The sequence below is a fragment of the Pseudorasbora parva genome, chromosome 1, assembly GCF_024679245.1.
Source record: "Pseudorasbora parva isolate DD20220531a chromosome 1, ASM2467924v1, whole genome shotgun sequence".
Taxonomy (NCBI): domain Eukaryota; kingdom Metazoa; phylum Chordata; class Actinopteri; order Cypriniformes; family Gobionidae; genus Pseudorasbora; species Pseudorasbora parva.
Window position 1 is genome coordinate 56,184,569 of NC_090172.1, and position 12,154 is coordinate 56,196,722.

Here is a 12,154-nt window from a genome sequence, read left to right on the forward strand (position 1 = left end):
ACTGGTTATAATCGCAGATTACTCTGTTTTTTTGGATTATTGTTGAAAATATTTGGGATAATGCAAGGACACAAGTCAATCAAATTTATTTGGATGTTTTAATCTACAAATCTTACATAGTGTGCCTTTAAGGTTGTTTCCTTTCAGTTTAGGAGCAACAGCACTGGTCACTGAACTCTTATGGAATGAAAAAAATATCTAGGGTGAATTCAGGTTGATCGGGACACTTTTTGCCATTGAGGTGACTTGGGGAAAAGTGTCCCATTCAACCTGAATTCACCCCACTTGAAGAATTCCCAGAATAAAGCAATTTGTTTTTGGAAAAACATGAAGGTAAGTAAATGGTGAAAACTTGCATTTTTGGCAAGACAATCCCCTTTAAGATCATTTCTATTCCCTGTGATCAGAATTGATAACAGAACACATTTCCTCACGTTTCCCATACAACAATAATAGAAATCAGATTACGACAAGTGCACACAAGATGTTTCCGCACTCATTCTGCATGTGTAGTATAGAATTACACAGCTAAGAGAACAATTGAGGACAGGACATGACAGACAAATGCAGGAAACACTTCATTAAACGGTCAAGAGTCAAACAGTCAACAAACTCAGACAGCATGAAACATTGCCCTTTAAACTTCTATTATGCCATCCCTATTCGCAGTAATTTCATCAGGACATAGCAAATATGCAATGCTTGGTGACAGAAAAAGCGAAAGCCTCAACCGAAACTGTGAAATGCAGTTAGACAGTGATTTATGAGTGACGCAGAAGCATAGCAAGGCAATTAGTGGGGTTATCAGGATGATTATCTGGCGACTGGAAGTGCGTTGGCATTGGTCGGCATCACCTACCTACGACGCCGAAACACTCCGCCGCATACGAAATAAAATCTGAAATAATGAATAAAGGAAGCAATCATGCAGGATTGCCATCATCAGTGGTGGGAGTGAAGCTGTGAGGGTGTGTGGCTGTGTTTGGAATGAAATACTGCCTTATAATAGGGTTGGGAATTGACTAGATCTGCAATCAGACACTTAAGAGCAGGAATCAGGTTTGTGTTATAAAATAAAGATTTCGATTCCTCTTTTCGATTCCTGTGCATTTTAATATGACTTCAAACCATTTATGCGCCAAGAAGACTTGCGCACACAGAAAGCCGCCTCTCATACTGAATATTGCACGATGCTCAACTGAGTTCAACACAGACAAATACACACAAAAATATGTAATGTGTAAAAAAATATCCTCTTAACACAGTTGGTTATATCTTAAATGAACGCAAACAGTTGAAAACAAAAACGCAAGTATAACAATATAATGGCTCTGTGCAGCTATTTGAGCCACTATATGTACTTTTTGTCGCTAGATGTCGCTTATTGAAAACAAAGGCGTAGCATGATGATGCCTGGATTTCGTGGAGCTTTTATGTCACATTTGCTGCTTCCACTCATGCGTATGTGGGGTAATGCATAGTTGTTTAAGTGCTCCTAGTGGTTTTTTGATATTTTAATTCCAAAATTGTACATATTGTGCATTTAAAGTGACAGCAGCCTAATATTCCTGCTGAGGTCTCTATAATAACATTAATCAAAAGATTTCACTCGCTGTTCTTGACTGAATAGCTTTTGTAACTTCAATTGTAATATATATTTTATTTATAAAGTGCAGTGTTTTTTATATTTGATTACCATTTCAATTAGGGCCGGGACTTTAACGTGTTAATTAAGCTTAATTGCGCAAAAAAAAACGCGGAACGTTTTTCAATGAATGAGTTTTGACGGATTGTACTGGAACACCAACTAGCGCTCACGAGTCACGACAACAACAAACCACCAGTGAACATGAGCGAAGAAGCTGATGAGACCGCTTTGCTTGGCCCCGTGATGAGACATTTTGTTTTAAAAAAACGAAAGGATGGAAGCGTCGACAAGAGCATGGTTGTGTGCAAGCTATACAACAAGGAATTTGCGTATCACTGCAGCACATCGAGCCTCAAATATCACAAATATGCTTTTGCTAAACTTAATGGCAAACCTTGCACTGGTCTGCTGGACTGAAATAAATGAACATATTTTGTTGATCAAGCTTATGTTGATCAAGTCATTATTCAATGGTATACTAAAAATCCATGTGAAAAATTACTTCTCACTGTTCTCAGGTCAAATATTTATATGCGATTAATTTAGATTAATTAATTACAAAGCCTCGAGTCCCGGTCCTAGTTTCAATACCTGAATACCTGAAAATCTTTAAAAGGTGATTGCATGTTTAATACGTGTTTTAAACATGTTTATTTCTATCGTATCTTTTTTTCAGTTGTGTTTATTTGAGCGATTGCTAATTTAGTTATTCTTTTTTAATTACTGTTTACTTGTCTAATAATATTTGAAATTTATATTAGTTAGGCTAGTTGTTTTTGCTGTGGTATTTTTAAACCATAGGCAACTGTTCTTTCTCCTATCAGTTTTTTTGTTACTGGAATCAAAAGTACGAATCGATAAGAATCTGAATCTATAAAAAATAGAATTTGATAAGAATCGGAATCAGACCGTTAAAATTTCATACGATACCCAACCCTACTAATGAATACTACATACTTTCTTTTATTTTTTTCTAAAGTTGGTTATTATTGTCATTCATGCCACATTTTTAATTCATCAAAAAAATAAAAGTTGCAAATTTAACTTTTTTTTAATCCAACTTGTGCCAGATATTGGTGGCCTGATTGAAAAATGAGTTAAAACAACGAAAGGCCATATTGTCTGAACTTCATCTGACCTGTGTTTGTGCTGAGTTTAACTCGGTGGAATAGTAATCATGGCAAATGTTACTTTAAGCGAGTGATCCATGCTGGCTTAGTTTCCAATTTAAAAAAACTGATAATAAATTATATGACTGATACGTTAAAAATGAAATGGTTGAATAGTGTTTAGTGAAAACTTATTCTGACCATATGCCAAAATTAGACGTTAAGCTTAGATGTTATCACGCCCCATTTCGTGACACGTAAATCCCTGTGTAGCTGGGTTTTCAGGTTCAAGTAACATGGCGTGAGGAATGGTGCTACTTGCAGATCTAAATGTGGTGAAGTGGTTAGACTGGATGGACGGGAGGATGGTGGCAAGGGAAAGCCATGGCAATGGTGGCAGCCACAATAATAGGAAGGAAACACCTACCCTGGACTCGCTGCAGTTTAGTTCGGCCGAACGCCATGGGGAGGTTAAGAGGAATGTAGTGCTCGTGGTTGCACACCGTCATGAGAAAATCAAACTTCATCTCTGTAAGCACCTGTAAATATTGGATAAAAAAGAATAATGAGTGAACTGCTGGAGAAGTTGGTTTGGAGATCTAGATATGTACCATAGTAACAGACAGATAAGAGATTTATCGCATAAGCATATATGCTCAAGTTCTGACAAGCTAAATTCACAACCTAGTTCAGGAGAGTTGTTAGTAACACAGTTAAGTACAAATTAGAGAAACCACTATTACAATTCCAGCTGATATGATACAACAGTAATTGTTTTTATGGCTGACACGTTACAACTAATAAAATGCCAACATTAAACTTCTGTAATATTTTGTCCAAGTTTTCTATTGCAAGTTTTGCAGACAGAAGTAAATTTCACATATGGAGCGAGCCCTATCACACAGCAGATACAATACAATGGCAGGCGTGTTTCAGCCCGACACAGTTATGATTTTCACATCCAGCATGCACTCACGCCCATCTGTTCGCCCATTGACATGCTGACCTGAAAACAAGGTGTGTTCAGGCACATTGTTGGCGTGTTACTATTTTGAGGCAACTGAAAACGACTGCACCATTGACCAACAAAAACCTGATCTAAAGTCAATAGCATTGTATTTTTGTGTTATTTAAAGAAACATAATTTTTAGAAATAGGGCTTATTCAACTTCTTTTCTACATTTAGATGCAAATGCATTTTTGTCTCAGTGCACTGCATCCATTGTTTTAGTTTGGCAGGATCACCACTAGCTTAGCTTAGCATAATGAATGGAATCCTATGTTGCCAGCTAGCATGTCCTGAGTAAAAGTGATCAAACTAATTAATTCTTGACTTGGGACAATGTGTTGTGTGATATCCACACAAGTATAGCAGTGCTTCGCCTGTGCTTCCCCATAATAGTCCCAAGTCAATATCTGCCTAGGAAATCGATTAGTCTTAACCTCTTACACTCAGGGCCATTTTTAGGAATTTCGGCCTGGATTTGGCCTACCCAAATTAAAAAGCTTCCCATACACATACAGTGGTCTGGGTTTAAAATTTTTGTGTCATTTTACAAGAAACCCTTTAAAGTTACATAAAACACTGCTAAAAGTGATAAACATGTAAGTATATGTTGTCTAAGCTGTTATAACCCCCCCCAAAAATAGGTGCTTTTTGATTTTTTCCCCTCCATAAATTCATTTTTGAAAGTGTGTAACTCAGGCCCTGTGAGCTCTAGGAATCTGCAAACAGTTTTGGGCTGCATCCACAAAATTCCAGAAAATAGTGGAAAAAAGAAGTTTGTCTGTGTCATGTTGTATGCAAGATTTTTTCAAATGGGTCTGAAGGGATGACCCCCTTTTTTCCCAACCCCCAACCACCACCCCTCCCCAACCCTGCTACCCCCCCCCACCCCCACCCACCACCATATACAGGGATATAAATGCAATATCCCAGTGTAATTAAATTAATTTAATATGCTGGAAACAGCCGAAGCTGTCTGCAGGGTCCAAGAGCACACAGGGCCTGAGTTACACACTTTCAAAAATTAATTTATATTTAAAAAAAATCAAAATGTGCCTAGTTTTTTGGGGGGTTATAACAGCTTACACAACATATACTTACATGTTTATCACTTTTAGCAGTGTTTTATGTAACTTTAAAAGGTTTCCTGTAAAATGACACCAACATTTTGAACCTAGACCACTGTATGTGTGTATGGGAGGCTTTTCAATTTGGGTAGGCCAAATCCAGGCGGAAACAGCACCAGAGTAATTTAGTGTAAATACATTATTTTGTGTAAAACAAATGCCAAAGTGATGCATATTTCCAGAAAGTAGAGACTAATCTTTCAAATGGTACCACATACAGTCTTGTTCAAAATAATAGCAGTACAATGTGACTAACCAGAATAATCAAGGTTTTTAGTATATTTTTTATTGCTACGTGGCAAACAAGTTACCAGTAGGTTCAGTAGATTGTCAGAAAACAAACAAGACCCAGCATTCATGATATGCACGCTCTTAAGGCTGTGCAATTGGGCAATTAGTTGAAAGGGGTGTGTTAAAAAAAATAGCAGTGTCTACCTTTGACTGTACAAACTCAAAACTATTTTGTACAAAAAATTTTTTTTTCTGGGATTTAGCAATCCTGTGAATCACTAAACTAATATTTAGTTGTATGACCACAGTTTTTTAAAACTGCTTGACATCTGTGTGGCATGGAGTCAACCAACTTGTGGCACCTCTCAGCTGTTATTCCACTCCGTGATTCTTTAACAACATTCCACAATTCATTCACATTTCTTGGTTTTGCTTCAGAAACAGCATTTTTGATATCACCCCACAAGTTCTCGATTGGATTAAGGTCTGGAGATTGGGCTGGCCACTCCATAACATTAATTTTGTTGGTTTGGAACCAAGACTTTGCCCGTTTACTAGTGTGTTTTGGGTCATTGTCTTGTTGAAACAACCGTTTCAAGGGCATGTCCTCTTCAGCATAGGGCAACATGACCTCTTCAAGTATTTTAACATATGCCAACTGATCCATGATCTCTGGTATGCGATAAATAGGCCCAACACCATAGTAGGAGAAACATGCCCATATCATGATGCTTGCACCTCCATGCTTCACTGTCTTCACTGTGTACTGTGGCTTGAATTCAGAGTTTGGGGGTTGTCTCACAAACTGCCTGTGGCCCTTGGACCCAAAAAGAACAATTTTACTCTCATCAGTCCACAAAATGTTCCTCCATTTCTCTTTAGGCCAGTTGATGTGTTCTTTGGCAAATTGTAACCTCTTCTGCACATGCCTTTTTTTTAACAGAGGGACTTTGCGGGGGATTCTTGAAAATAGATTAGCTTCACACAGACGTCTTCTAACTGTCACAGTACTTACAGGTAACTCCAGACTGTCTTTGATCATCCTGGAGGTGATCATTGGCTGAGCCTTTGCCATTCTGGTTATTCTTCTATCCATTTTGATGGTTGTCTTCCGTTTTCTTCCACGTCTCTCTGGTTTTGCTCTCCATTTTAAGGCATTGGAGATCATTTTAGCTGAACAGCCTATCATTTTTTGCACCTCTTTATAGGTTTTCCCCTCTCTAATCAACTTTTTAATCAAAGTACGCTGTTCTTCTGAACAATGTCTTGAACGACCCATTTTCCTCAGCTTTCAAATGCATGTTCAACAAGTGTTGGCTTCATCCTTAAATAGGGGCCACCTGATTCACACCTGTTTCTTCACAAAATTGATGACCTCAGTGATTGAATGCCACACTGCTATTTTTTTTAACACACCCCTTTCAACTAATTCAACTAATTGCCCAATTGCACAGCCTTAAGAGCGTGCATATCATGAATGCTGGGTCTCATTTGTTTTCTGAGAATCTACTGAACCTACTGGTAACTTGTTTGCCACGTAGCAATAAAAAAATATACTAAAAACCTTGATTATTCTGGTTAGTCACATTGTACTGCTATTATTTTGAACAAGACTGTATGAAATCATAGCTCCTCCACAGACATTTAAAATGGAAAGTATATACATGACGATGTCATTCCGGACCCTGTACAGAGTCCACATACTCGTTGTGAATACGCAAGCCACAAGAAGTAATTAGGTGGGTTTTTATTTTATTTTATCAATTTTACTCAGGACATGCTGGCTGGCAACATAAGATTCCATTCATTATGCTAAGCTAAGCTAGAGGCGATCCTGCCAAACTAAAACAATGCATGCACTAAGACAAAAATGCATTTGCCCACATAATTTAATGTTGGAAAGAAGTTGAATAAGCCCTATTTCTAAAAACCGTGGCGTGTTCCTTTAAAGCGTGTGTTAGTAATATGCACCTATAGGTGGGTGCACAACACGCATTCACTCTGCTAATTACACACACACACAGTGCAGCAACACACAATTTTTTTTAAATATTAAAAATAAAAGTGTCAAATGTTCACTTGGGAGATTCCATTTATTCAATGTTATTAGAATTAGAAACTATTAGTATTAGTTGTACAATTAAATATCAACCAATATCGACAAATAAAAATATAGTGCAATATTCTCAAAATTCAGGGATAACTTCAATACTCACACTTTTCACACTGAAAAAAAAAAACAATAAATTCAAATGTTTCTATTTCGAGTTTTTGCACATATATATTTTTTTAAATTTCACATATGGGGGCCCTATCCCATACCAGGTGTAATGCGACTCAAGGCGTGACGCAAGTATTTTTAGCTAGTTTCAGCCAGATAAAACAATTAAAAAAATTTAAATAAAATAAAATGTTACATGGTCATAGTGTCCTTAAAGTTAAACATGTTACATGTTGTTACTATAATTACTATAAATTGTACATAATTACATGCAACTAACATTAATCACACACTTATCCTAACCAATCAATCAATCAATCAACTTTATTTATATAGCGCTTTTACAATCATGATTGTGTCAAAGCAGCTTCACAGTGTCAAACAGGATAATATTGCGACAAAATTAGATTTGGCTGTACAGTCGTACTGGAGAAAACAGTGATGTTATCAGCTTATTTTAATTTATCATATAGCAACAATGTTGGCAGATCTGTATTATAGTTTATAGAATAAAATAAGACCTAATTCATACATTTTATTTGTATAATAAGTTGAATAACTTTGATCATAATTTTAGTGTCCCCAACTGAGCAAGCCAAGCCAAAGGCGACAGCGGCAAGGAACCAAAACTCCATCAGGGCATGATGGAGAAAAATAAACCTTGGGAGAAACCAGACTCAGTCGGGGTGCCAGTTCTCCTCTGGCCTATTAACACACCATGTAGGATTATTATTCTGGCAACCTTACAGGTCAGAAATCATATTAGATTGGAATATTCAAAATTTCAGGGTATCACGGAAGAGACAGATTATTTGGAAATAAATGATGGGATGGGGCGTCGATTACACAAGAGTATGAATACATGAAAGATCGGAATTATTGCGCCTTTTTTATAACCCTATAGTAAGTACATGTAATTAATTATTACTCAATGCTTAAATGTAAAATAGGAATAGTTAACTAAACATTAGTCGACCTAATTTTAAATAGTTTGTTAGACGCAGAAAGAAAAAAAACGCAGGAATTGGCAAAGTCACACAGTCCGTGTCCATCAGATGGTTAGCACACATGGTCCATGTGATAATTATGTAGAGCATAAAATCCAAACGTTCGCTTATCGTTCATCAACCTCAAATATGGTTTTATCAGATATTTAGTAATATCGCAGATGTAAAATTTGCACGTTGTCAATGCATGTGTTTTCCAAGGACGGTCTAGACTGTGACACAAAGAATTTGCAAGTCAAAGTTATGTATTATGTTATGATAGAAACCCTTTGTGATAGCAAGAGAACAGAAGATGAGCGCAGCAATTCAACGAAAAGGTATGAATCACATCTGTCATCTGTATGTCTAGAAAGTCCTCACAGGGAAGTCAATCTCTTAAGAATCAAAACAGAACACTATCAACTCTCTATGTTTGCCAAATGGGTTGGATGAGAACAAATAAAAGCAACGAAGCATTGTAAGGAGAACTGTACCTGCCGAAGCAAACAGGCCAAAATGGCCTAATGTATTGATCTAATTTGGTTTCATCATGAGTTGTGTGAAGAAAAATAAAGTTGCATTGCATTGTATGACAGGATTTAATTATCACCCTTTATTTGTCATGATACTAATGTTACTGTGAAGACCATCGGGTTGTGGCGGCAATTTGAGTGAGTAGATGTAAGTAGCTTTGTTTTGACCAGGTAATGGAGGTGCATCTGCCTACCTTTGGATCTTTCAGGCTGAAGCCACACATGTAGTCATTTATCAAACTGAACGCAAATCCTCTGTTCATAAATGTTAGGCAGCGCTGTGCAGGGGAAGAGTTTCAGTCAGAACAACATAATGACAATCAGTGAGTTAATGTAAAAACAAATAGCAAATTAAAAAAAAGCAATATATTTAAATAACGAGTGAAATTAGGCATGATTCATATTATATATACAAACATTTTGTTTGGTAAAACTGTACTATCAGAATGAACAGGATCTTGAATGTTAGCCAGACGTTTTTTGAAAGTGTGTAACTCAGCCATCTAGCTATTTGCAGAAACACTACAAAACATTTACAAAACACACACTTATTGTGACCAAGCTCGAATGTTGAAACACATTTAAAATAATGTCTATTAATAGTTAACTTTAATAGTTCTACTAGTTCCTTAAAAAAAAAAAAAAAACACAAAACACTAACTGTGGGTAATAGCTCCAGGAGACTTGAATGTTAAGATCAGTATCAGTCCATTGTAAAAACAAATAATATGAATAATCAACCTTTTTTGCTAAACGTTATCCTCTCAGATTAATTAATAGTCTCTAGGGGATTTGAAAGCTTTAATTAAATGTTAAAGTAGAATATCAGACATGCTTGTGTTCATTTTAAAGAATATATACATAATGAAATTCAAACAATTTAAATTAACATTTACCACAGTATGCAGAGACTGCAAGTTTTTAATTGTGTGATATATATATATATATATATATATATATATATATATATATATATATATATATATATATATATATATATATATATATATATATTTGATTTATTTCAACACTTACTAACTTGCATAGACTAGTCTTAAAAGTAAGTCATCTAATTATTTTTTATAAGACTGGTCCTAACTTTACCTTAAAGGTCCCGTTCTTCGCGTGTTTTTGAAGCTTTGATTATGTTTACAGTGTGCAATATAATATGAGTTCATGTTTCGCATGTAAAGAAACAGTATTTTTCACACAATTTACTTATCTGTATACCGCTGTTTCCTCTGTCCTAAAAACGGCCTGATGATTTCCTTGTTCTATGAAGTCCCTCGATCAGAAATACGTAACGAGTTCTGATTAGGCCAGCGCTTCCCGCGCTGTGATTGGACAGCAGCTTAGCACGTTGCCCGAAAAGGTCCCGCCTCCTATAATAACGGGTAGATACGCGCGCTCAATGTTATTGCAAAAATGTCTATATTGCCTTATCAATTTGAGCTGGAATCAGACCCGGAGAATATCGAAGAGGATCGATTACAACCTGCTCAGGAAAGACTTTTGCAGGATGTTTCAGAATGGTAAGCTGTCTATTCAGTAGTTTAAACTGATCATTACAAACACCAACAATCGATGGTGTCTGAATGAATTACTACACTTTTACATGCTAAGTTTTTCGGATTAGTTTCAATTACCATCTAACATTAGTTAACAAAGCTAAACAGTGTTGCACGGACCGACTTAAATAATAAAATACACTTACCGGTTGTGGTCCATAAACAAGGCCTTCTCCAGACAAGGAGGGAACTGCGTCATCTTTTAAGAATAATCTTTCTGCGAATCCGGCATTAAACTGATTAAGATTGAGGAAGCAGTCCTCAGCAAAATGTGCTGCACATAATTTTAAATTGTGATTATAATTTTCCGGAACCGAGTTAACCATAAACTGTAGCCATTGATCTCTACGTACAGCGTCCGTGGGAAGGCCAAACAAAGGTGATTTGACTCCGGGATGAAAATAACAGCGTTTCAATGGCATGACGACAAACACACTCTACAAAAACAACACTTCCTATTCTCGACCTGCGAGAGCAAAAGGACAACGCCCCCGTATTTGTGTGGTCTTGTTGGCGGAGGGTTCGTCAACAAACGGTTTTAGTTGCGTCATTAAAGCAGGAAGTGCAGGGGTGTAGTCCAAACCGGCCGTTCGCTGTAGGCTTTGAAAGGGAACTTCTGTTAAATAAAATATCTCGCTTGGCATTGAACTTTGAGCTTTATAATTTTACAGGTATTATTTATGCTCTAACAGCAACATTACACACTAACTAAAGTTTGAAAGATGGAATCGCAAAGAATGGGACCTTTAAAATGGTAGATCGGTTCAATTTGAATTAGAAAAATAAGATTGATTACATTCTGACTAATTGCTAGTTGGACAAATTAGTGCTTAAGACAGTCTTAACATAGTGGCTAAGTTTATGCAACTGCCCCTGGTCTTGTTAAAGTATTACAGCTTTAGGCCTGACCTTAATGAAGCAGGCCAGGCTGAAGTTGACACAACGCGCCTCCTCTAGAATCTCCACATAGCGGATAGTGATGTGAGGCATTATTGACAACAGCAGAGACTGCAGCGCTTGGTGGAACGACTCTGGAAACCTCTGCGCTCGCGGCATCTGTAGGGAACATAGGTGGTTTCATATATTTAAACGTCATGTAGCATTTCCCAATATCCCAGATGCCCACACGGAAGTTCAATTTTAATAATATGTGTTATGCAACCCATTATGCTGAAGACATGTGAGAACAACAGACTTCACACACTGGGCCATATGACACAGTTTCAGTTATGCAAATAGGATCCAATGGCATGTCAAATAGGTCTGAACATGTTCGGAAAGCTGAAACTGTTAAACACACATTGTACAGGCAAAAGACAACTTAATGTCAACAGTACAGCTTAGCTTGCGTTTATGAGTTCAAAGGGTTCCATGTGTGTTGTTTTCCAGTGTCTTGATCAAGTACTCTTTAAAGAATGAGGAAGTTAACTGCATTTTATGTACACATGCAAAAGTTGAAAAACATCCTGCTTGACAACCCAAGATTATTTATATCCAGCTAGTATATTTACCTGATGGTGATGTTGAAAAAAATGGAAAGGAAAGCCTTTGTCGTATTCTTATTCGTATTATCGTATTTGTGATAATTGGTGATTATTTTAAAAGGATAGTTCACCCAAAAATTATCATTAATTACTCACCCTCATGTTGTTGTGCATGAGGAACAAATGTGAAAAAATGTGTTGTTCAAATGTAATACTTTGTGATATTGTGTCAGTCTAAAAC

The 12,154-nt window shown here is 36.7% G+C and overlaps 1 protein-coding gene across 3 annotated transcripts in view; it reads right to left on the minus strand.

Moving 5' to 3' along the window:
- Positions 1-12,154, minus strand: part of dock11 (dedicator of cytokinesis 11) — a 128,550-nt gene that overhangs the window by 62,208 nt on the left and 54,188 nt on the right. For 2 of the 3 annotated variants that reach the window (XM_067445448.1, XM_067445433.1), the window contains exons 28-31: positions 11,339-11,485; positions 9,056-9,139; positions 3,185-3,296; positions 860-898 (exon numbers count right to left, since the gene is read on the minus strand). In XM_067445448.1, the coding sequence (XP_067301549.1) occupies positions 860-898; positions 3,185-3,296; positions 9,056-9,139; positions 11,339-11,485 (382 nt within the window). The remainder of the gene's footprint in view (positions 1-859; positions 899-3,184; positions 3,297-9,055; positions 9,140-11,338; positions 11,486-12,154) is intronic. The other variant, XM_067445442.1, reaches the window with a different exon arrangement.